Source organism: Mesoplodon bidens (assembly GCF_964165515.1).
Source record: "Mesoplodon bidens genome assembly, chromosome: 13".
In the NCBI taxonomy this organism is placed as follows: domain Eukaryota; kingdom Metazoa; phylum Chordata; class Mammalia; order Artiodactyla; family Ziphiidae; genus Mesoplodon; species Mesoplodon bidens.
The window spans coordinates 7,099,944-7,126,194 of NC_138169.1; the positions used below are offsets into that span (position 1 = coordinate 7,099,944).

General features: G+C 46.2%; 1 protein-coding gene across 3 annotated transcripts; it reads left to right on the top strand.

The window, feature by feature from the left end:
* Nucleotides 1-3,161: 3,161 nt before the first annotated feature.
* On the top strand, nucleotides 3,162-25,886 carry RILPL2 (Rab interacting lysosomal protein like 2). Of its 3 annotated transcripts, none has more exons than XM_081252380.1 (4): nucleotides 3,162-3,582; nucleotides 11,532-11,683; nucleotides 17,520-17,633; nucleotides 20,022-20,308. In XM_081252380.1, the coding sequence occupies exons 1-4, from the start codon at nucleotides 3,262-3,264 to the stop codon at nucleotides 20,113-20,115; spliced, it is 681 nt and encodes a 226-aa protein (XP_081108506.1). In that variant the 5' UTR covers nucleotides 3,162-3,261; the 3' UTR covers nucleotides 20,116-20,308. The 3 variants fall into 3 exon arrangements, with proteins under 3 accessions (XP_081108506.1, XP_081108507.1, XP_081108508.1); XM_081252381.1 differs by lacking the exon at nucleotides 20,022-20,308 and adding an exon at nucleotides 19,395-19,579 and having other exon boundaries at nucleotides 3,163-3,582; XM_081252382.1 differs by lacking the exon at nucleotides 20,022-20,308 and adding an exon at nucleotides 25,367-25,886 and having other exon boundaries at nucleotides 3,164-3,582.
* The last annotated feature ends 365 nt before the right edge of the window (nucleotides 25,887-26,251 follow it).

Genomic DNA, 26,251 nt, shown 5'->3' on the forward strand with positions numbered 1-26,251 from the left:
GTGCCACTATGAACATGAGTGTGCACATATGACACCCTGCTTTCAATTCTTCTGGATATGTACCCCAAAGTGGTATTGCTGGATCATATGATAATTCTATTTTTCATTTTATTTATTTATTTATTTTTCATCTTATTATTATGTTTTTATACAGCAGGTTCTAATTAGTCATCCATTTTATACACATCAGTGTATCCATGTCAATCCCAATCACCCAATTCATCACACACACCCCACTCCCACCCCCGCCGCTTCCCCCTCTTGGTGTCCATACGTTTGTTCTCTACATCTGTGTCTCAGTTTCTGCTCTGCAGGGACTTCCCTGGCAGTCCAGTGGTTAAGACTCTGCACTTCCACTGCAGGGGATGCAGGTTTGATCCCTGGTTGGGAAACTAAGGTCCCACATGCCGTAAAGTGTGGCCAAAAAAAGAAAAAGAAATGCAATTGATATTTTATATTGATCTTGTATGCTGCAACCTTGAGCTCATTTATTAGCTCTAATAGTTTTTTTGTGGATTCTTTAGCCTGTTAATACGGTGGATTACATAGATTGATTTTTTTTTTAGTATTTATTTATTTATTTTTGGCTGCATCGGGTCTTGGTTGCAGCTGCGGGATTTTTTTTTTTTTTTTTTTTTTTGTGGTACGCGGGCCTCTCACTGTTGTGGCCTCTCCCGTTGCGGAGCACAGGCTCCGGATGCGCAGGCTCAGCGGCCATGGCCCACGGGCCCAGCCGCTCCGCGGCATGTGGGATCTTCCCGGACCGGGGCACGAACCCGTGTCCCCTGCATCGGCAGGCAGGCTCTCAACCAATGCGCCACCAGGGAACCCCTTTTTTTTTTTTTTTTTTTTTTTTTTTTTTAATGGCTGTGTTGGGTCTTCGTTGCTGTGCGCGGGCTTTCTCTAGTTGCGGTGAGCAGGGGCTACTCTTCGTCGCGGTGCATGGGCTTCTCATTGCGGTGGCTTCTCTTGTTGCGGAGCACGAGCTCTAGGCGCGCAGGCTTCAGTAGTTGTGGCTCGCGGGCTCAGTAGTTGTGGCTCACGGGCTCTAGAGCGCAGGCTCAGTAGCTGTGGCTTAGTTGTTCCGCGGCATATGGGATCTTCCCCGACCAAGGCTCAAACCCGTGTCCCCTGCCTTTTTGAGACAAAGGATCATACATCAAAATGACATACTGACATTTTACATAAACTTCACCAAAGACACATAGTCCAGGTAAGCAAGCAATTAAGTCACCATGACTCCCTACAGAGTTTGGAAACAGTGCTGATCTTTTAAGCGGTTATATTGCTAGCATCAGAAGAAAGGGAAAAAAAAGTTGACCTTTGTGGTCAAGCAGGCATTCCCACCTTTGAGGAGGTCTAGTTAATGTATAATGCATAATGCAAATGAGAGAGGGAGAGAGGAGGCCCAAATGGACAGAGAGAGAATTTTATGTTTACATTTTCTTGTCCTGCCTTAAGATATAAATTTTATTTCATCAATGTAGTCCAGTTTATCTACTTTTTCTTTTGTTTCTTTTTCTGTGTTTTTTAAAAACTCATTGCCAAATCCATTGACATAAAGCTTTTCCACTATGTTTTCTTCTTAGAGTTTTATAGCTTAGGCCTTTGATCCATTCTGAGTTAATTTTTGTATATGGTGTAAGGTAAGGTACATCACACTTTTGCATGTGGGTATCCAATTTTCCCAACACCATTTGTTGAAAAAACTATCCTTTCCCCAATGAGCAGTCTTGGCACCCTTGTTGAAAATGATTTGACCGTGTTTGTGAGGGTTTCTTTCTGGACCCTCCATTCCTTCATTCCTTTTTATGAGTGCATAATAGTCCATTGTATGGATATACCATATTATACTTACGGTAAACCTAATATTTCTCCATATTTAATCACAGGGTGTTGTCAGGTCTCTGATTAATGGATTACTGAGCCCTTGCCCGGGGCCTTGTTTGATCATTAAAACACTGTACCATTGTACCATCTGAAAATAGTGTCTGTTTGCTTTTTGTTTGTTTGTTTTATCCTTATCCACTCTCCATTTTGACTCCACAACTTCACTGTGGAGAAAATCTGGTACACCTACCACGAAGAAAACTGCCAATACATTCCTGGGAAAGACAAGCTCCATTGCTGGGTTGTCTGCCTATGACTGTTACAAACCCTGAATTAAATCTAAAATAACCCGTTTTGTAATCCACACTGCTAATATTCTCAGTCATATCCTGTGTAGCTGCAGAATGTTTTCTAATTTCAAAGGGGTGATTTTTGTCTTATCTATTACTCCTCCCTCCCCAACCCAAGTGCCAAGCGCCTGGCACACAAGCTTAGTGTTTGTTGGAGGGAAGAATCCAGAATACCCGCTGACAGTTTTTGAGCCTTTCCTAAGTGCTTTTTGTCGCAGTCATTGTCTCATGATCTCATATATTCCTCACAACAACCCTACTCCGTAGGTACGGTTATTTACACAGGAGTAAAGTGACGCTAGGAGGAGTTAAGTAACTTGCAAAGGCCACACGCTGGTCAAGTGAAGGAACCCAGGATAGAGCCAGGTGCATAGCGCAGGGAATCTCCATTTAACTGAGGGTCAGATGCCGCCGGTCCCGGTGACCATAGGCCTGGAAGCTCTGCGCAACACAGACCACTAGACTCCCGCGCGCTGCCACCAACTACTGTTTTCTGATTTGCCGCACGCTTCAGAAAATATTCTCAGAGACCGGATGTGCCTCCCCGTACCATGCAAATTCTATGGCTGGAAAACATGAGTGCAGAAAGGGAAGAGTTGTGTGCTTTTTAGCCTCCTTCCCAGAATGCGGTGGAAACTCCGCCCCTGTCTCCGTGGAAACCCGGCTTCTGCGGTGGCTGTCACCAAGGGCGGAGCTGGGGTCGCTGCCCCTCCCCCTGTCTGCAACAGCTCTCGGGCTGGGAGCGATCACTGTCACCCCTTAACCTCTCTGTTCCTCTTCGCGGCGGCCCTCCCTTTCCCTTGTCCTTTCGTGCCCCAAGCCACAACCTGGAGCCCGCACTCCCGCACGGGACTCCGCTGGGACGGTGCACCGGGAGTCCTGGCCTGCGAGCTGCCCTGCGTGGCCTCCTCCTACAGCCTCTCTCCGGGCCCGCCCCTCGGCTGCGCTGATTGGCTGCTCCTGCCCCACCCTGAACAGGCAGGGTCCACTGCCCCGCGGAAAGTTTTCTGTGCCGGGAGGAAGCTGGACATTCGGAAACTCCGAGAAAGCAGCTCCGGAGGCTGCAGGGGTCTGGGCGGCCATGGAGGAGCCCCCTTTGCGAGAGGAGGAAGAGGAGGAGGGGGACGAGGCTAGGCCCGAGGGGGCCCTGGGCAAGAGCCCCTTCCAGCTGACCGCCGAGGACGTATATGACATCTCCTACGTGATGGGCCGCGAGCTGATGGCCCTGGGCAGCGACCCCCGGGTGACACAGCTGCAGTTCAAGATCGTCCGTGTCCTGGAGATGCTGGAGACGCTGGTGAATGAGGGCAGCCTGACGGTGGAGGAGCTAAGAATGGAGCGGGACAACCTCCGGAAGGAGGTGGAGGGGCTGCGGAGAGAGGGCTCGGCGGCCGGCAGGGAGGTGAGTGCGGGGAGCGGCCACTGGCAGGGGGGACGCTTTCTTCTCTTGAACATCCAAGCCCCTCAAAACAAATCACTACGAGTATGCAGTCCTCAGATTAGAAGCGTTAAGATGGTTTACATTAATCGAGCACTTGCTCGGTGCTGGACCCTGTGCCGAGTGTGTTCTAAAGCAGCGGCTTCCAGCATTTTTGACCAGGACCTTGAGCAGTGGTTCTCAAGCTTTGGCAGCCATCAAAATCACCTTGAGTGTTCGTTAAAACACAGATTGCCCGGCCCCAGCTGCAGAGTTTCTGACTCAGTAGGTCTGCAATGGGACCTGAGAATCTGCATTTCTCACAAGTTCCAAGATGATGCTGATTCTCTTGGTCCAGGTTTCACACTTTGAGAAACTTTGACCTAGGGTAAGAAATACTTTTTAACTAAAGAGAAATTAGTACTTATGACCACAAAAATATACATATAAGAATATTAAGGGCTTCCCTGGTGGTGCAGTGATTAGAATCCACCAGCCGGGCTTCCCTGGTGGCGCAGTGGTTGAGAGTCCGCCTGCTGATGCAGAGGACATGGGTTCGTGCCCCAATCCGGGAAGATCCCACGTGCCGCGGAGTGGCTGGGCCCGTGAGCCATGGCCACTGAGCCTGCGCATCCGGAGCCTGTGCTCCGCAACGGGAGAGACCACAACAGTGAGAGGCCCGCATACCGCAAAAAAAAAAAAAAAAAGGATCCACCTGCCAATGCAAGGAACACAGGTTCGAGCCCTGGTCCGGGAAGATCCCACATGCCACGGAGCAACTAAGCCCGTGCGCCACAACTACTGAGCCTGTGCTCTAGAGCCTGTGAGCCAGAACTACTGAGCCCGCGAGCCAGAACTACTGAAGCCCGCACGCCTAGAGCCCGTGCTCCACAACAAGACACCGCAATGAGAAGCCCGCACACCGCAACGAAGAGTAGCCCCCACTCACGGCAACTAGAGAAAGCCCACACACAACAAAGACCCAACTCAGCCAAAAACTAATTAATTAATTTTAAAAAAAAAGAATATTCAGAGCAGCTTTATTCAGAATTGTGCAAAACTGGAAACAATCCAAATGGAAAAGAGGAATCAATTTTTTAAATTGTGGTACATTCATATGATGGAATACTACACAGCAATGAAAAAGAGCAGAGTAGTGATACACACAACTGTATGGATGAGTCCTACAGATACTACATTGAGAGACCGAAGCCAGGTACCAAAGAGAGCGTCCTGCATGTGGAATTCAAGAACAGGCAAAATAATCTTTACTTATAGAAGACAGGTTGATGGTAGCCCTGGGATGGGGGGCGGGCAGGAGGGACATTTATAGAGAATTCATCCAGGTGTGGTTACATGGGTGTACACATATGGTAAAAATTGTCAAGCTATAAACTCAAGATTAGTGCATTTTTCTGTATATATGTTATACCCCCATTTTACAAAAGTACATTTTACGTTGATATCCAGTATTGATGAAACAAAAGTTTCAACGATTTACCCTAACTCTCCCTTACTGAACATGATGTACAGTCATGCTTTCCTCTTCTATTTTTATGAAGTTTTAAATTATTTTGCAACTCACTGAATTAATATCATGACTCATTAGTGAATCTCCAGCTACAGTTAAAAAAAAAAAAAAACCGCCCCAAGGGGATTATCTCATTTAATCCTCATACTATTATTATTCCCATTTTACAGAAATGGAGGCATAGAACAGTTAAGTAATTTGCCTGAGGACTTAACAACAAGTAAGAGGTGGAGGCAGGATTTGAGCTCAGAGATGCTAGTCATAACCACACTGTACTAAAATACAGACCTATGACCTTTCTTGTAGTAACATTTGATGAGTGACTGCACTGTGTGGGCTCTGGAGCTATGGCGCTAAATTAGATAAGGACCCTGCCTTCACGGAGCTTCACATCTAGTGGGAGAGGCAAGACACACAGACCTCCAAAACTAGACCACAAGATTAAAAACTGAGAAGTATGCCATGAAAGGACAACAGGAACTGGGTGGCTGAAACTCATAGGGAAGAATGAAGGTTTCTGGTAGCTTCCTTGGTACTCTTTTATTTCACCTACTCATTGCTCACGGTGACAATTATATTTGTAGATAAGGTTCTTCTTTAGTATCCATCATATGAGATGGTTGAGTGTCATGATTAGTAGCCTGACTTTTTTTTTTTTTTTTTTTTTTGGCTGTACGCGGGCCTCTCACTGCTGTGGCCTCTCCCGTTGCGGAGCACAGGCTCCGGACCGCAGGCCCAGCGGCCATGGCTCACGGGACCAGTCGCTCCACGGTATGTGGGATCCCCCCGGACCGGGGCACGAACCTGCGTCCCCTGCATCGGCAGGCGGACTCTCAACCACTGCGCCACCAGGGAAGCCCAGTAGCCTGACTTTTGAGATTCAAGAACAGTTAAATGACTTGCCTAAGATCCCTCAGCTCACATTCTGTGCTCTTTTCCTGTCACCTCCAACTCCAGACACAAGGATATGGAGAAAGCCCCATCACGGACCATGAACAGTGTGGTCTGCACGCGGGCCGGGTCATTTCCTGTCTGGGGCATAGCAGACACATCGTCAGCCAGCAGATGAGCTGCCACATTTTCCTCCCAAACTGTAGTCTTAAGAACAGGGGTGGGGCAAAAGGTAGAGAAAATGCATATTTAGTGTCACTAGACAGTTTGTAAAAATATGCCCTAGTGTTGTTTTTTTTTCTTTCTTTCCTTCTTGTTTTTTTAGTTACCATTTTTAGTTGTGGTAGACATAAAATTTACCATCTTTTTAAGTGCAGAGTTCAGTGGCCTTAAGTCATTCGCAGCCATTATTATGCAACCATCACCACCACCCTCTCCAGGACTCCTGTCTTGCGAAACTGAAACTCTGTACCCACTAAACACTAACTCCAAATGCCCCCTCTCCCTCAAGCCTCTGGTAACTACTGTTCTACTTTCTGTCTATATGCATTTACCTATTCTAGGTACTTCATATAAGTAGAGTCGGATAATCTTTGTCCTTTTGCCACTGGCTTATTTCACTTAATGTCCTCAAGGTTCTTCCATGTTGTGGCATGTGTCAGAATTTCCTTCCTTTCTAAGGCTGAATAATATTCCATTGTATGGATCCACCACAGTTTGTTTATCCATCTGTTGATGGACACTTGGGTTGCTTCCACCTCTTGACTTGTGTGAATAATGTTGCTATGAACGTGGATCTATAAATCTCTCTTTAAGTCCCTGCTTTCAAGACTTTTGGGTATATACCCAAAAGTGGAATTGCTGCATCACATGATAATTCTATTTTTAATTTTGTTTTTTTTTTGCGGTACACGGGCCTCTCACTGTTGTGGCCTCTCCCGTTGCAGAGCACAGGCTCCGGATGTGCAGCCTCAGCGGCCATGGCTCACGGGCCCAGCCGCTCGGCGGCATGTGGGATCCTCCCGGACCGGGGCACGAACCCGTGTCCCCTGCATCGGCAGGCGGACTCTCAACCACTGCGCCACCAGGGAAGCCCTATTTTTAATTTTTAAAGGATCTGCCATTCAGTTTTTCATAGTGACCACACCATTTTATATTCCTACCAGCAACGCACAAGAGTTCCAATTTTTCCACATCCTTGACAACACTTACTTTCTGTTTTGCTTGTTTGATTACAGTAGCCATCACAATGGGTATGAGAATAGTTTGTTTCCTTTCTTTTTTAAAAATTTAAGTTCAAAATTCAAGTGTTACAAAAGTGTTTGCCTTGGAAAAGCTCCCTCCCCATCTCTGTCCACCTTAGCCACCACTTCCCCTCCCTAGAAAAAATTAAAATGATCAGTTTCTTAAAGTAACCAGAGATACTTTGTGCAAACACAAGCAGATATGAATATATTTTTCCATTATTCACACAAATGATATTGTAATATATACCCCGTTCTGCTTCTTGCTTATTTTCACTTAACGTGGCATGAAAGTTGTACTAAATCAGAATATAAAGAGCTTCCTCACCTTCTAATGGCTTTTGAAAACTTCCATTGTACAGTATTATCAATTGCTCAATGTGAGGGTTCTTAACTTGGAGTTTTTGGAACCCCCAAAGAGGATCATGATTCTAATCCGCAAAATCTATGAACTTGCATGAGAAGAAATTGTATTTTTATTTTCACCAATCTCCATCTGAAACATAACACTTTCTTCAGTTATGACTATAGGCAACAAACCACAGTAGTATTAGCAGTACCTGTGACAATCGCCAATGGAAATCACAGATGTTTTCATATCCCATTACAGTGTAGTGCAGATCTCAAAACTTTGTTTTCCTTCTGTATCTTATTAGACCTGTGGCTACATCATGTTATTTAATAAAGAAGCAGGTCTAGGAATCACAAATTTATTTTTAGAAGATTTTGATGAATGTGTTATCTTAGTTGGTTTTCTTGTAATTCTATGCCTTTTATACATTTAAAATCAGTATTTTGAGATGGAATCCATGTGGGCTTTACCAGGCTGCCATAAGGGTCCACGGCAGAAGAAAAAAAGGTTCAGTATCTCTGCTTTAACCAGTTTCTTATCAAAAGACCTTCATTTTCCAGTCGTTTGCTCCGACCCCATGCAACAGTGAATTATTCTGACTTATAGCAGTTGGCCCCCTCAGTATCTAGGGGAAGTGGATTCACTGGGTCAAAGGAAAGCTGGAAGTTTTTTTTAAAAATTTATTTATTTATTTATTTATGGCTGCACTGGGTCTTCATTGCTGTGCGCGGGCTTTCTCTAGTTGCGGCGAGCGGGGGCTGCTCTTCGTTGTGGTGCACGGGCTTCTCATTGCGGTGGCTTCTCTTGTTGCAGAGCACGGGCTCTAGGTGTGTGGGCTTCAGCAGTTGCAGCTCGCGGGCTCTACAGCGCAGGCTCAGTAGTTGTGGCGCACAGGCTTAGTTGCTCTGCGGCACGTGGGATCTTCCCGGACCAGGGCTCGAACCCATGTCCCCTGCATTGGCAGGCGGATTCTCAAACCACTGCGCCACCAGGGAAGTCCCCCACGTTGGAAGGTTTAAGAAGCATTATCAAGTTGCACTCCAAAGGGGTTAAAGAGATTGGCTCCCTCTGCAATCAGTGAAGGAACGGGTTTCCCCACAGCTTTTACAACACAGTGTGTTTTCAAACATGCTGATGTTTATCAATCCGAGAGGAGGAATGTGGTCACTATTGCATGTCTCTTTATAGTGTGGCTTATTCTTTTTATCACCTGTAGAATATTCCCGAGTGTGGTTGTGCCTTAGTTTGTTTAACTAGACTTCTGCTAATGGACATTTAGGTTGTTTTCAAATATTTGCTTTATTTTAACTTTAGTTTGAAAAAATGTCAAACCTATGGAAGAGTCGCAAGATAAGTACAATGAACACTTGTATATCTTTCACATCAATTCAGGTGTTATATTCAGGTGTATGTATGTATGTGTTTGTGTGTGTGTGTGGTACGTCTTAAGAGATACACACTGAAGTATATACACACATGCATACATGTATATATGCACATATCTACTCATATGTAACAGATATTTATGTCTATACATTATTTATTCACTCAAAATCTTCAGACATTATGTTAGCTGCAGAGTTAGTAAAAGATTAGGATCTTTCACCCTAAATACTAAATACTTCAGTGTGTATCTCCTAAGATATATTATTACATAACCACAATAAATAATTGAATTCAGGGAGAAAGGTTGATAGAATACTAAGATCTAATATGCCATCCCTATTCAAAATTCATAATAATGTCCTTGGGCTTCCCTGGTGGCGCAGTGGTTGAGAGTCCGCCTGCCGATGCAGGGGACACGGGTTCGTGCCCCGGTCCGGGAAGATCCCACATGCCGCGGAGCGGCTGGGCCCGTGAGCCATGGCCGCTGAGCCTGTGCGTCCGGAGCCTGTGCTCCGCAAGGGGAGAGGCCACAACAGTGAGAGGCCCGCGTAACAAAAAAAAATATAATAATAATAATAATAATAATGTCCTTTATCGCATTTTTTTTTTCTGATGCAAGATCCAATGCAGGGTTATACGGTACCTTTAGGACATAGCTCTTTAGTCAGCTTTAGTCTGGAACAGTTCCTCAGCTTTTCCTTGTCTTTCATGACCTTGACTTTTTTTTTTTTTTTTTTTTTTTGTGGTACATGGGCCTCTCACTGTTGTGGCCTCTCCCGTTGCGGAGCACAGGCTCCGGATGCACAGGCTCAGCGGCCATGGCTCACAGGCCCAGCCGCTCCGCGGCATGTGGGATCTTCCCGGACCGGGACACGAACCCGTGTCCCCTGCATCGGCAGGTGGACTCTCAACCACTGCGCCACCAGGGAAGCCCCAACCTTGACATTTTTGAAGATTGTATATCAGTTAGTCTGTAGAATGTCCTTCAACTTGGGCTTGTTCTGATGTCTCCTCATGGTTAGATTCAAGTTATACATGTTTAGCAGGGACACCACTTAAGTGATGCTGTGTCCATCTCAGTGCCTCATATCAGGAGGCACCTGATTCAGTTTGTCGTTATTGGTGATGGTAACTTCTATCACTTGGTTAAGGTGGTGTCTGCAAGATTTCTGCACTGTAACGGTGTCTTTATTCCCTTTGTAATAATGCATAAGTAGCCTATGGGAAAGTACTTTGAAACTGTGAAATATCCTGTTCCCCAACAAACTTTCACCCAAAAGTTTTAGGTCCATTCATTCGTCTTGCCTGAATCAATTATTACTGCGTTGGTTGCAAAAGGATGATTTTCTAACTCTATCATCTTCTACACGTATTAATTGGCATTCTTCTGTAAAGTACAGATCCCCCTCCTCCTTTCTGGTATTAGTCCGAGTTCTCCAGAGAAATAGAACAATAGGAGATATAGATGTAGATATAGACACAGATGAGAATATTTATTATAGGAATCGGCTCACGTGGTTATGGAGGCCGAGAAGACCCACAGTCTGCTGCCTGCAAGCTGTAGAATAAGGAAAGCCGGTGGTGTAATTCAGTCCAAGTCAGAAGGCTTGTGTCAGGGGGCTGATGGTATAAGTCCTGGTCTAGGTCCAAAAGCCCAAGAACCAAGAGGGTTGATGCGCACTGTCCAAGGGCAGGAGAAGAAGGATGTCCTGCTCAAGCAGGGAGTGAATTCACCCTCTCTCCGCCTTTTTGTTCTATTCAGGCCCTCAATGGATTGGATGATGCCCACCCACACTGGGGAGGAGGCTCTGCTGTACTCAGGTCACCAAGTCAAATGCTAATCTCTTCCAGAAACACCTTCACAGACACACCCAGAAATAATGGGTTAACCAGCTGTCTGGGCATCCCTTAGCCCAGGCAAGTTGACACATAAGATTAGCCATTACATCCCCATTAATTAGTTAATTAATTTAAATTTAAATTTTTATTTATTCTATTTTTTTGGTCACGCCACTCAGCATGTGGCATCTTAGTTCCCCGACCAGGGATTGAACCCATGCCCCTTGCAGTGGAAGCTTGGAGTGCTAACCACTGGACCACCAGGGAATTCCCTAAATTAAAAATTTTAAGTATGGATTCCTGAATCCTGTTTTTATTTGATGGGTTATTATCCATTCCTGTTACTATTCACGCGGATACTCAAGTCGTTCAGTTTGGCCAGTAGGAGTGCCTTCAAACTGTGTCCTTTTGATCTGTCTCCATCCCTTACACAGTGGAATGTTCCAGACTCAACTTGGAGTTTCCCTGTTCCAGCCCTGGACTCAGCTATTCTCCAAGGAGCCCTGGCTCCTTTCTTGGAGAATGGTACTTAGAATTCTTGTCTCTTTACCATCAACCAAACACTTCCAACAGGCAACGTCTCATCTCATCGGGTCCCTGGGAGTAGTAACAGAACAAGAGAACTTTCCTTTCTGGGATAGACAGTCCATCCTCATGAGGGAAACTGTATAAGTGATGTCTTTTCTTACAGGTGAACCTGGGACCAGACAAAATGGTGGTTGACCTGACAGATCCCAACCGACCACGCTTTACTCTACAGGAGCTGAGAGACGTGCTACAGGAGCGCAACAAACTCAAGTCGCAGCTGCTGCTGGTGCAGGAAGAGCTGCAGTGCTATAAGAGGTGGGCTGTGCTGCCTGGGGCTCCTACACTGCAGAGCAAGACACTGCCTAGAATCCCTTGATATATTACATATCTGTTCTTATGTTCATCCAATCTACTTATTGAAGACCCACTATATGCCAGACACTATTCCTGGCACTGAGGGTAGAGCAGGAACAAAACAGAAAGTCTGTGCTAGTCTAGGAGGAAGACAGGCAATCAGCCAGGAGGCCTGCAATGAACACACAGGATAATGGTGGTGAATGCTGAAGAGAATGTAGATCAAGGTGACATGACAGAGAGCAGAGTGCTGGGGGGGCCCTGCTTTAGACTGGGTGGTCAGGGAAGACCCCCCCTGAGGTGAATGACAAGAAGCAGCCAACCATGTAAAGATTTGGTTGCATAAAAGTAGAACAAGAAGTGCAAAGGCCCTGAGGTAGGAACCCATTTGGCCAATTTAAGAGACCCACCATGGTGGAACTTGGAATGTGAGGTAGAGGATGGTCCAGAAGAGACCGAGGAGTGGCCTTTTTGGCCACAGGAAGGAACTCTAGTTTTGGGGGTTTTAAAAAATAAATTTATTTATTTATTTATTTATTTATTTATTTATTTAGGGTTTTAAAAATTATTTATTTATTTATTTGGGATTTTAACTTTTATTTATTTATTTATTTATTTATTTGGGTCTTCATTGCTGTGCGTGGGCTTCTCATTGTTGTGGCTTCTCTTGTTGCGGAGCACGGGCTCTAGGCATGCGGGCTTCAGTAGTTGTGGCTTGCGGTCTCTAGAGCTCAGGCTCAGTAGTTGTGGCGCATGGGCTTAGTTGCTCCACGGCATATGGGATCTTCCCAGGCCAGGGTTCAAACCTATGTCCCTTGCATTGGCAGGCAGATTCTTAACCACTGCGCCACCAGGGAAGCCCAGGAGCTCTAGTTTTATTGTAAGTGTAATGAGAAGATTTTGGGAAGTCTTAAGGGAATGACACAGTCTGATTTACTATTTTAAAAGATCAGTGTGGTGATTTTGATAACTGAATGACTTGGTTATGTGAGCGAATGTCCTTGTTCTTTGGAAAGACATTTAAGCATTTAGGAGTGAGGGGGTAAGATGTCTCCAGTTTACTCTCAAGTGGTTCAGGGAGAAGATGGTTGCATGGGTGGATGGGTAGGTAGGTGGATAGGTGGATGGATGGGTAGATAGATACACGGGTAAGCATTTGAGGGATCTGGGTAGATGTACGGGAAGTTTTTGTACTAGTATTACACCTTTTCTCTAAGTTTGAAATTGTATAAAAATTAAAAGTTAGAAAAGATCACAGTAATCCTGGGTAGAGGAGGAACTGTAGGACAAGCAAGAAAGGAAATAAGGAAGCTATTGACGTAGCAGGTTTGGACCTCGCTTTATCCTTCTGCACCATGTTTCCCCAAATAGTTTTACTTTATGTAGGTGTTTCTTGAAAAGGGAGCTCTGGGGTGTTCCCCGGTGGTCCAGTGGTTAGGATTCGGCACTTTCACTGCTGTGGCCCAGGTTCAATCCCGGGTCGGGGAACTCAGTTCCCACAAGCCACACAGCACAACCAGAAGGAGCTCTGTGGTTGAATAATTCCGGGAAACACTGAGTTAAACAAAGCAGGTTTCCTTAGAGGCAGGAGAAGGAAAGATCAAGAGAATAAAAACATGGTACCAGGACTTCCCTGGTGGTCCAGTGGTTAAGACTTCGAGCTCCCAATGCAGGGGACGCAGGTTCGGTCCCTGGTGGGGGAACTAAGATCCCACATACTTCAGGGTGCCGCCAAAAAGTAAAAACCAAAACAAACAAAACGTATTGCCAACTAATATTTATCAATGCTTACCACGTGCTAAGTGTATCCCGAGCATCATTTCAATTAGTGTTCACAGCAAGCCTATGAGTTAGGGTAATGTTATCCCCAAGATGATCTAAGGGTCAGAGAGGTCAAGTACCTGCTTGAAGTCCCAGGGCTGGTGGTGGCAACCTTGAGACGTGATGTCAGACAGCCTGACATTAGAGCCTGAGCTTTTAATTATCATGCCACATTTGGACTCAGAAAGTTTGGAAGTAAGGACATACTCTAATTCAAAACAAAACAAAGCCCCAATGATATTATTCTTTAAATTCATTCAATGTGGCATCATTAAGAGAGCATCAAAGTAAAAATGTCCTAGGAAGCTAAATCCAAAAGAGCTGAGTTCTGCCAACAGGAATTTAATTGTCTTCCTTCTGCTGAGGTTGGAACGCTGTTAATGGAAAGACCTGTCTTCATCTCATTTAATAAGTACTCCAGACACGGTTAGTTAAAAAGAGGGACTGCTAGACTGCCGGTGCCATGAGCAGCGTGCTGGTGAATAAAGCAACACATGTTAGTTCCAGTTTTGAATTCCCAGAGAACAACAGATGTGCACTCCCCATCCGGTACAGGCCAAGAGACAGACAGCAGGATTCTGTTTAGTCTCCTGTGTTATATATTCTGGAGAAACCAGCATGTCAACTGAGGTGTTCTCTTAGCAACTGCATCAATTTGGAGGCCCAAGCTCATACTAATGATAGTTTTTTTTTTGTTTTTTGTTTTTTTTTTTTTTTCTTTTTGTGGTATGCGGGCCTCTCACTGTTGTGGCCTCTCCCGTTGCGGAGCACAGGCTCCGGACGCGCAGGCCCAGCGGCCACGGCTCACGGGCCCAGCCGCTCCGCGGCATATGGGATCCTCCCAGACCGGGGCACGAACCCGTATCCCCTGCATCGGCAGGCGGACTCTCAACCACTGCGCCACCAGGGAGGCCCCTAATGATAGTTTTAACTGAAAGCAGATATGGTCGACTGTTTCCAAAGATGGTCACAAGAGTTTTTCCCATCCTGCATTCCTTTTTTTAAAATTATTTATTTATTTATTTATTTTATTTTTGGCCGCATTGGGTCTTCGTTGCTGCGCGCGGGCTTTCTCTAGTTGCAGCGAGCTGGGGCTACTCTTCATTGCGGTGCGCAGGCTTCTCATTGCGGTGGCTTCTCTTGTTGCGGAGCACGGGCTCTAGGCGCGCAGGCTTCAGTAGTTGCGGCACACGGGCTCAGCAGCTGTGGCGCACGGGCTCTAGAGCGCTGGCTCAGTAGTTGTGGCGCACAGGCTTAGTAGCTCCGCGGCATGTGGGATCTTCCCGGACCAGGGCTCGAACTTGTGTTCCCTACATTGGCAGGCAGATTCTTAACCACTGTGCCACAAGGGAAGTCCCCCTGCATTTCTTTTGCAATGAGACTTTTCCACTCCTCTCATCGGAGTAGAGGTACTAGAGGTAGAGTCTATTTTCCGTCCCCTTGAATCTGGACGGCCCTATGACTTGCTCTGACCAATCGAATTTGGTGGAAGTGATGCTGTTTGGCTTCCTAGGTTAAGGCTCTTGAAGGCCTAGCAGCTTCCATGTTTGTGCTCTCAGATTGCTGCCTTGAGACCACCATGCTATGAGGAAGCTCCAGGTAGTCACATGGAGAGGTGACATGAAGAAAAACCAAGGTGTCCCATATGACAGCCCCAGCTGCATCCAGCCCCCAGCTGATCCACCAACTGAATGCAGCCAGTTGAGAACCCCAAACTAGACCATCAGGAGAACCACCAAATGAACCATAAGAAAAAGAGCCATCATGAGAAGTCATAAATCATCATAGTTTTAAATCACTAAGTTTTAGGGTGTTATGTAATGGTAGATAGTGGGAAAAGGTAATTTTTAGATGATTCTCATATGAATATTATTATAATAAATATATATAATAAAAATAGAAATAATATTAAGTAATAAGAGCCCACTCTTTGCAAAGAAAGAGAGAGAGGGGTAAATTCTGCTATCTGATGTGCATACCTACAGGGGTATCTCAGTCAGCTCCAGCTGCCATAACAAAACACCAGAGTCTGGGTGGCTTAAACAATAGAAATTTTTTTCCTCACAGTTCTGGAGGCTAGAAGTCCAAGATCAAGGTGCCAGTATGGTTGGTTCTGGCTCTTCCTGGCTTGTAGACAGCTGCCTTCTTGCTGTGTCCTCAAATGGTGGGGAGAATGAGAGAGAGAGCAAGCCGTCTGGTGTCTCTTCTTGCAAGGGCACTAATCCCATCATGAGGGCCCACCCTCATGACCTCGTGTAAACCTAATTGCCTTCCAAAGGTCCCATCTTCAAACACCATAACATTAAGGGTTAGGGCTTCAACATATGAATTCAGTCTGTAGTAAGGGGAAAATTGATGCCGGTAGCATGGACATAAATTTACCAGTAGGTACCACAACAAAATACCCAAGTGGATCTAATGAGCTTACTGGGTCAGACTTTTTGTTTTTTAATATTTATTTATTTATTTATTTAGCTGCATCAGGTCTTAGTTGCAGCGCGTGGGCTCTCTAGTTGTGGGGCCCTGGCTTAGTTGCCCCACAGCATGTGGGATCTTAGTTCCCCAACCAGGGATTGAACCTGCATCCCCTGCATTGGAAGGCAGATTATTTTTTAATTTTTTAATATTTTTTAAAAGTATTTATTTATTTATTTATCTATGGCTGCGCTGGGTCTTCGTTGCTGCATGCGGTCTTTCTCTAGTTGTGGCGACCAGGGGCTACTCTTCATTGCAGTGCACAGGCTTCTCATCGCAGTGGCTTCTCTTGCAGAGCATGGGCTCCAGGCACGTGAGCTTCAGTAACTGTGGCACGGGGGCTCAGTAGTTGTGGCTCACGGGCTCCAGAGCGCAGGCTCAGTAGTTGTGGTGCATGGGTTTAGTTGCTCCACAGCATGTGGGATCTTCCCGGACCGGGGCTCGAACCCGTGTCCCCTGAATTGGCAGGCGGATTCTTAACCACTCCGCCACCAGGGAAGTCCCATGGAAGGCGGATTCTTAACCACTGGACCACCAAGGAAGTCCCTGGGTCAGACATTGAAATGCTTCACTGTGGTCAGGCTTCTTTTGGTTGCAGGTGACAGAGATCCAATTCAAACTAACTTAAGCACAAAAGGGAGTTTTATCGGCTCACATAGCTGGGAAGGATCCTGGAATTGGTCTCAGAAATAAAGAAAAAACTGCAACTAAGGCCTCAGGGTTGGAATCAGGGACTGTGTGCCTCTTTCTTTCCTCTTTGCTTCTCTTTATTGGCCTTATTATTTTGTATTAAAGACAGCCCTTCTCTGAATCTTAGGAAGCATGGCTGCTGGCAATCAGCAAGTGAGAGAGAATAGCCTTCTTCCAAGTTCTGTACATCAAATCCAGGGAAATACTCTGGCCCTCTTTGGGTCACCTGACCTAAATATCTTATTGATCAATATCAGTCTAGGTCTTATCACCATCTGACTTATTATATATTTTTAAATTTTACTTATTTATTTGTTTCGTGACTGTTTTCTTCCCCAATGGGATATAAATTGCATGAGAGAAGATATTTTATCTATTTTGTTAATTGCTATATCTATATACATTGGTACAATTTGTAGCTTAATAATATTTGTTGAACGAATGAATGAATTCCATTTATTATCTTGCTTAATCCCTCAATCCTAGGAATTAGGTACTTTCATTATCCTTATTTTACTAATTAGGAAATCAACGGTTAAGTTAGAGGATTTATACATGGTTATATTTCTAGCAATTGGAGAAGCTTAAAGTACCAGCCAATGGAATTAGCCAAGGGAAAGAAAGAAGAGGTGTCAACGGTGGAAATGTGGAAGGAAGATTCTAATCATCCGAGTCAGAATGTCTAACTGTAGCATTTCAATGATAATATTATTAATATAATAATAATTATTAAGAACCTTCACTTTCAGAGCTGCACAGATAAGAGATCTGCAAAAAAAAACAACCCACTTATTTGTCTCCTTTTTCCTAGTGGCCTGATCCCAGCAAGAGAAGGCCCAGGAGGAAGAAGAGAAAAAGATGCTCTGGTTACCAGGGCCAGCAATGCCAGCAATAACAAGGAGGAGAAGACAATCATAAGGAAGCTGTAAGTCACCTGGCTGCCCCCTGTTGCCACTACATAATCACTAAAGGAAGGAGTGGGGGTGAGAGAAGGAGGTCCTGCTCTCCTGGTGGTGGTCTTGCAGCTGATATGAAAACTCATTTCTGGTGTATTATAATATCTGCCAGGCAGTAGTGTAAGCACTTAACATATGTTAATTCATCGACTCTTCACAGTAACCCTATGAGGTAGGAACTATTACACTCCCCAACTTACAGATGGGGAAGTCAATACCAAGAAGTAAAATCACGTACCCAAGGTCACACAGATAGTGAATAGTGAAGTCAGGATTTGAACCCAAGGAAATCCAGATTCCACACCCTACTGCCTCCCTATGATATAATAACAATAACCAAATAATAATAATATTACAACCACAAGAAAAACACAGTAACAATAATTATTGGAGTTTAAGGGGGCTAGTTCATCACCAACTTTGGAGGACCCTGGGTCTCCCAGTGCGGGGACCCATAACGCAGTGTCCCCTGAATACTCCCCTCGTGTTCATGCACCATCGTTAATCCCTTGTTTCTTTGGTTGCTGTGCCTCAAACCGTAGAGTGTGGGACACTAGTTAAAATTCAGATTCTCAGATATCAACTCATTGGTTCTAGGATGAGGCCCAGAAATCTGGATTTTTACTAAATTCCCAGACAGTCCTGATGTGGGGAGCCCTTGGACCACACCTTGAGATGCGCCTTTTCTGTCTACAGATGTCAGTACAATTAGGCACACCTTTCCTCCACCCCATGCTGAAGGGAGCAGCTGGTTTGCCTTGGTTGCTTTGAGAATGTCCGGCCTGGTGACAGTTTATCAGCTCCTGGTCTTTTGGATCGAAAGTGAGAAACAGCCTCGATCAGGGATCTCAAACTAGAAAGCCTACAGGGGCCAAGCACTTAATGTGGATAAGTGATGGGGCTGTGGGGTGGGGTAGGGGACAGTTGCCCCTCAGTTCTGTCTGGCCTAGGAATAACATGTTACCAGAGCTTCCGCTTCTTGAGTGAAGCTGAGAAGCCGGATTTGTTCATGGAATCTGATTTCCAAATGCCGGCAAATAATTTAAGATTAAAAATAAAGACTGTACGATCCAAATGGCCCACCATCGCAGGCTGTGTCAGGTCCCAGGCCGCCATCTGGCTCTCGCTCCATTATTCCTGCTTCTCAGGGAGGGCTGAGGGGACCTCGTTTTCTTCCATTCATCCAGTCATTAACCAGTCAACAAACCCTCACTGAGTCTATATTGTGCACCAGGTGTGGTGCTCAAGCTGGGGGTGCTGCAATGACCTATTCTGCAAGGACTTCGCAGACTCCAATTTCACAGGGAAATAATTTTGAGGGATCAGAGATTCTGAGTTACCTTCCAGGGCAGGTTTAATTAAGATGCCTTTGTTTCAAGAGAGAGGAGAAACTTTTTCTTTTCTTTTTCTCTTTTTGGATCTCAGGAACATAGGGTTGCATTAGTGAGTCTCAACTCATGGCACAATGCACCTCATTGTGAGCGTAAGACCCCTTTCTTCTTGGTTTTATTTGTTCCCTCTTTATCCCCATCCCCCATTCCCATTCTGCTTCCCAGCTCCCCTCCCCCTCAGCCAGTCTCATATGGGTATTTATTTACCATGTTCTAAAAATTGTGTATTGTCTTTTGTGGATGTATTTTCAATAGTAACTGATATTTTGTTTAACACTTCATTCTGTTTCCTCGTATTTGTTTTTCTTCACTAAGCACTGTTGTTTTCTTTTTTATCAGGTACTCTTTTTTTTTAGAAAAAGAAATATATATTTAAATTTTTTTTTGGCTGCACCGTGGCATGCGGGATCTTAGTTCCCAGACCAGGGCTGGAACCCGTGCCCCTTACAGTGGAAGCGCAGAGTCCTAACCACTGGACTGCCAGGGAATTCCCTCAGGAACTCTTTTTCAATTTTTTTTTTTTTTTTTTTTTTTTTTTTTTGCGGTAGGCGGGCCTCTCACTGTTGTGGCCTCTCCCCTTGCGGAGCACAGGCTCCGGACGCACAGGCTCAGCGGCCATGGCTCACGGGCCTAGCCGCTCTGCGGCACGTGGGATCCTCCCGGACCGGGGCACGAACCTGTGTCCCCTGCATCGGCAGGCGGACTCTCAACCACTGCGCCACCAGGGAAGCCCTCTTTTTCAAATTTTAATAATATATTTTACTAACCCAACACATCCAAAATATTATCATTTCAACGTGTGATCACTATAAAACATTATTAATGAGAAATTTTACATTCTTTTTTTAAAATAGTAAAAGCCCTTGAAATCTGATATGTATTTTACACTGACAGCACATTTCAGTTAAGACTCGTTATGGGGCTTCCCTGGTGGCGCAGTGGTTAAGAATCCGCCTGCCAATGCAGGGGGCATGGGTTCGAGCCCTGGTCTGGGAAGATCCCACATGCCGCGGAGCAGCTAAGCCCGTGCGCCACAACTACTGAAGCCTGCGCGCCCTAGAGCCCGTGCTCCACAACAAGAGAAGCCACCGCAATGAGAAGCCTGTGCACTGCAACAAAGAGTAGCCCCCACTCACCGCAACTAGAGAAAGCCCGTGCGCAGCAATGAAGACCCAACGCAGCCAAAAATAAATAAAATTAATTAATTAAAAAAAAAAAGACTCGTTATGTTTCAAGGGCTCAAAAGGCATGTGTAGGGCTTCCCTGGTGGCGCAGTGGTTAAGAGTCCGCCTGCCGATGCAGGGGACGTGGGTTTGTGCCCCGGTCCGGGAGGATCCCACATGCCGCGGAGTGGCTGGGCCCGTGAGCCATGGCCGCTGAGCCTGCGCGTCCGGAGCCTGTGCTCCACAACAGGAGAGGCCACAGCAGTGAGAGGCCCGCGTACCGCAAAAAAAAAAAAAAAAAAAAAGGCATGTGTAGCTAGTGGCTGCTGTATTGGACAGCATGGCTTTAGCCGATATATGGTCAGATGCTTTGGGCTTTGAGAACTGAGTTTGAATGATCTTTTTTTTTTAAGTGTTTTTTATTTTAATCATACCTAACATAAAATTTACCATTTAAATTATTTTTTTAAAAATTGAAGTATAGTTGGACTTCCCCGGTGGTCCAGTGGTTAAGACTCCACACTTCCAATGCAGGGGCTGCGGGTTCGATCCCTGGACGGGGAACTAAGATCCTGTATGCCATGTGGCGCAGCCAAAAAATAATAATAATAATAATAATAATAATAAACAAATTGAAGTACAGTTGACTTATAATGTATTAGTTTCAGGTATACAGCAAAGTGATTCAGTTACACTTATATAGATATTCTTTTTCAGATTCTTTTCCATTATAGGTTATTACAAGATATTGAATATAGTTCCCTGTGCTGTACAGTACGTCCTTGTTGTTTATCTATTTTATATACAGTAGTTTGTATCTGTTAATCCCAAACTCCTAATTTATCCCTCCCCGCCACTTCCCCTTTGCTCACCATAAGATTGTTTTCTCTGTCTGTGAGACCATTTTAATCACTTTTAAGTGTACAATTCAGTCACATTAAATGCATTAAGATCCTGTGCATCCACCACCATTATCCATTTGCAGAACTGTTTCGTCATCCTGTCCCGAAACTCTGTCCCCATTAACCATTAACTCTTCTGTTCCCCTCTCCAGCCCCTGGCACCCACCACTCTACTTTCGGTCTCTATGAATCTGACTACCCTTGGGACCTCATATAAGTGGAGACATGCAGTATTTGTCCTTTCATGACTGGCTTATGTGATTAGCATAATGTCTTCAGGTTCATCCATATTGTACCACGTGTCAGCATTTCTTTCATCTTTAAGGCCCAGTGATATTCCATGGTGTGTATAGACCACATTCGATTTATCCATTCATCTGTTGATGGACATTAAGTAGTTTTTAAGAGCTGTCCATATAGCAGTGTAGACATCCAACTTGTTTCTGACCCCAGCGATGGGATCGCAGGTTGCCTCCCCCACTGTGGACAGTGCTGCAGTGAATATCTCCATGCTTATTCATGTCCTCTCATGGACCTGGGTGTGAATTTCCCAGGGATATACACCCAGAAGTGATATTGCAGGGCCATGGGGCCTATCATCCAGGGTTCCTGCTTATCAAGAAACAAAGGCTCACACAAAAGGAGTGACTGAAAAGATTTAAAGAAGGGACATTTTACAGATGTGGGAACAGAGATACGGGTTGGAGAAGCATGGAGAAGCATCCTGGGGCGGCAATAGAGGGGCGAGAGGCGGGAGCTGTGAGGGGAAGGGGGAGAGTCATACAGGCATGTGGCCTTCAGCAGAGGAGCACACAGAGCCTGGCAGGGACACAGCAGGGAGTGAACGCCCTCGCCTCTCTCTCCTCCCGCCCTCCCCGCGCGCGCAGGTGCTTCCCATTGGCTGAGCCCAGCTGAAAGCTGGAGGACAAGGGAGCTTGCTGAGATCCCCCACAGAGCTCAGCCTCCTGGAGGCGCAGGCTAGAGAAGAGAGGGGATGCTTCTGCAGGGGCAAACAGCCCACAGAGTGCGTGTCTACTCAGTTCAGTTAGTATCACCAGGCTTTCTTGAATGGCTGCATGAAACAGCTTTATCAGACAAGACCACCTGAAACCACATTTACTTACTCTTCCGACAAATACTTATTGAGAGCCTACCATGTGCCAGGCACTGATCTAAGTGCTGGGGATACAGTGAGCAAGACGGAGTCCCTGCCCTCATGGCGCTTACATTCCAGTAGGGGAGGCAGAGAGTGAACCGGTCAGGAAATGTACTAACGGGACAGCTTCAGATGGCCCTACCTGTGCTGAAGACCGTTAAATAGGGTGCTGAGAGAGAGGTTGATCAGGAGCTGCTTTTTTTTTTTTTTAAGTCATTTTTGGCCTCAACTTATGGGATCTTAGTTCCCCAAACGGGGATCGAATCCGGGCCCTGCGCAGTGAAAGCGCGAAGTCCTAACCACTGGACCGCCAGGAAGTTCCCGATAGGGAGCTACTTTAGATTTGGGGAGTCCTGGAAGACTTCTATGGAAAGGCAACATTCGAGCTGAGCCCTGGAAGGCCATAATGACCTGAGTTTCCCTGCCTTCCTGGCAGGGGGAACAGCAGGTGTAAAGGCCAGAGGCTGGAGAGAGCTTGTGCAACAGAGATCACGGTGGCTGGAGCAGCAAAGAGAAGGGAGGTGAGGTTGGAGAAGGGAAGGGAGCGGGTCATTCGGGGCCGAGTGGATCCCGGTGACGACTTTGGGTTTCATTCCAAGTGCTTTGGAAAGACCTTGGAAGGTTTTAAGCTGGGGAGTGACATGTCCCTATTCACCTATAAAAAGCTCACTCTGGCTGCTTTGTGAAGAAGGGTTGAGGGGACAAAGTAGGGCCAGTGGGAGTGTTTCTTCCCCAAGAAAGGGTCTCCTGAGGTAAGATAATGAATGAAAGAGCATCTCCACCCTACAGCAGGTGTCAGATCTGAAGGTGTTTATTTGGGACATTCATTGGCTGAGGATCTCACTGTAAACAAGGCTTCCAGACCCATAAGCTACTGGTTTCCTTCTTTCTTTTTTTTTTTTTTTTAATATTTATTTACTTATTTTATTTTTGGCTGCGTCGGTCTTAGTTGCGGTATCCGGGATCTTTTTGCGGCACACGAGATCCTTTGCTGAGGCGCATGGGCTTCTCTCTGGCTGTGGCCCGCGTGCTCAGTAGTTGCGACACACGCGGGCTTAGTTGCCCCACGGCAGGTGGGATCTTAGTTCCCTGACCAGGGATCGAACCCGTGTCCCCTGCATCAGAAGGCGGATTCTTTTTTTTTTTTTTTTGCGGTACGCAGGCCTCTCACTGTTGTGGCCTCTCCCGTTGCGGAGCACAGGCTCCGGACGCGCAGGCTCAGCCGCCATGGCTCACGGGCCCAGCCGCTCCGCGGCATGTGGGATCTTCCCAGACTGGGGCACGAACCCGTGTCTCCTGCTTCGGCAGGCGGACTCTCAACCATTGCGCCACCAGGGAAGCCCAGAAGGCGGATTCTTAACCACTGGGCCACCAGGGAAGTCCCCATAAGCTACTGGTTTCTTTCTGCCTCTTCTAGGGGAGTTCTTTGGGTTACTTAATTGGAGTTTGAGCCTGGTACGGCAAAAATACAATGTTTGTAAGCCAGCCTGAGGACACAGGTTTCAAAGAGCGTGAGGCCACAATTTCACGATCAGACAAGATTACCGAGCTAATGGAATGAATGAGTGAATGAATGAATGGACGACTCTCCGAAGAAGTAGGTCATGCTGAGAAGGATTTTTGTCTTCGTCCTGAGGACAGTGGGGAGCCATGCAAGGGTTTAAGCTGAGGAGTGCCTGAGCTCTGCACAGTGACGCGGTCGTTCTGGCTGCCGCGTGAGTGGATTGTGGGGGGAGGGGAGGCTGTTCCGCTCCTCCTGGTGGCCTGGCCTGCGTGTGGCAGTGGAGGAGATGAGAGGTGGGGGGATCAGAACACAGCTGGGGCGTGGTGACTAAAATACAGCAGGTGGGCTGAGGGGAGACGAGTGGAGAGCAACTCCCGGTTGCTGGCTTGAATGACTGGGTGGGGAAAGATGACGTTTCCTGAGACAGGCAAGTGGGGTTGGCGGGGTATGCGCAGGCTCAGGGGGCCGGCGGTGGAGCCCTAACGCCTGTATCCGCACGTGAGTCAAGGGCTCGTCCTGCCGCTGCTGGCAGAACTGCTAGCGGTGCCCAGGAGGTTTGTCTTTGACTGGAAGCAGGAGCCCGTATCCCCATCACTGACTTTTCAGCCCACCAGCCATCTTTGCATCTTTCCTACAACTGGAAATAGCATTGACCCTGTACTTTGTGTCACTGTACTTTGATCAACCCCAGATGTCATTCCTTTTTTAAAGTTTTATTTATTTATTTATTTTGGGCTGCACTGGCTCTTCGTTGTAGCGCAGGCTTTTCTCTAGTTGCGGTGAGCGGGGGCTACTCTTCATTGTGGTGTGTGGGCTTCTCATTGTGGTGGCTGCTCTTGTTGCGGAGCACGGGCTCTAGGCGCGCGGGCTTCGGTAGCTATGGCAGGCAGGCTCTGTAGTTGTGGCGCATGGGCTTAGTTGCTCCCCAGCATGTGGAATCTTCCCGGACCAGGGATAGAACCTGTGTCCCCTGCGTTGGCAGGCAGATTCTTATCCACTGTGCCACCAGGGAAGCCCCCAGATGTCATTCTTCCTTTTCAAAACTTGGCATGAGGGGGACTGAAAGTTTGTTACTCATGCCTCAGGGGATATCTTTATATGTTTTATCTGTTATATCCAAGAACTTACATGTTACTCTTTATTCATTGCAAATATCTATTTTATAATTGTAGGTACCATTGAGAAGTTATCACTTCCTGTACAATAAAAACCACTTAAAATCAGAAATTAAAGAAAAAAAAAAGGTTCCAGACTCCATCTGTCAGTCTAGCACAGTAGTTATGTGGGCTCTGGGCCCAAGTCCCGGTGGTTCCAAGATATGCTGTGTGACCTTGGGCCTGTTACTTAACCTCCCATAACCTCAGTTTGCTCATCTATAAAATGGGGGTATTGATTGTACTCACCTCCTCATGTTGTTATGAGTTTGAAATGAGCTAGTAGATGGAAAGCCCTGGAACAGTGCCTGTCCCATAATGAGCCCCGAGGAAATGGCCTGCAGGAGCTGCTTACAGATTTTGCAGGAGGTTCTGCACCTCCCGCTTCAGAACTCGCTCTGTTCCCTCTGACCCCTCTCTCTCTCCACCCAGGTTCTCTTTCCGATCAGGGAAGCAGACATAGATCTGGGACCATGTCTCAGTTCTCAGAAGACGACTTCAAAAATCATCTCTCAGTACCAGTGCGTACCCACTGCACTTGCTCCTTTGTTTCCCCTCAAAGCTGTGTGAGGAGGAACGGGTGAGGTTTTCTCCCCAGCTGCAGAATTGAACACCCCCGAAGGCTGGGCCAGGGCGAGTGAAGCGGCACAAAGAAATCGAGAAAGCAGAAGGAAAGCGAAACGGGGGCACCTGTAGTCCCACTTCAACCCCCCAAGAGGCCCCCAGCGTGCGGATGTGCTTTCTGCTTCTCAGGGCTCACAAACAACCCAGGACTTTACTGCGTAGCTGTGCAATACACCAGCCCAAATCGGGGTGGGGAGAAGAGGATGCCGGGAAATCTGGTATGGACTTTGCAGTGATGACTTCACTGATGTTTAGTGACTATTTGATTTTGCTAATGTGACTTTCTTTACATGATTTTTTTATGAAAGTAAAATGACTTTTACACTTTCTGTGTTTTAGAGTGGCCTCTTAGAGTTACGTGACCTTGTGTAAGTTACTTCAGCTTTTTGGAGTCTTGGTTTCCAAATCTGTGAACTGTGTACAGTTGACCCTTGAATAACACAGTTTGAACTGCGAAGGTCCACTCACACACAGATCCTTTTTCAATAGTAAATACTGTAGTACTGCACGACCTGCAGTTGGTTGAATCTGCGTATACGGAGGAAACTCGAATATGGAGGGCTGACTATAAGCTGTATGCGGAGTTTTTGACTGTGGAGAGGGTGGGTGTCCATAACTCCCTGCATTGTTCAAGAGCCAAATACACACACGCACACACGTATATATACATATATAACGTATGTATACCTACAT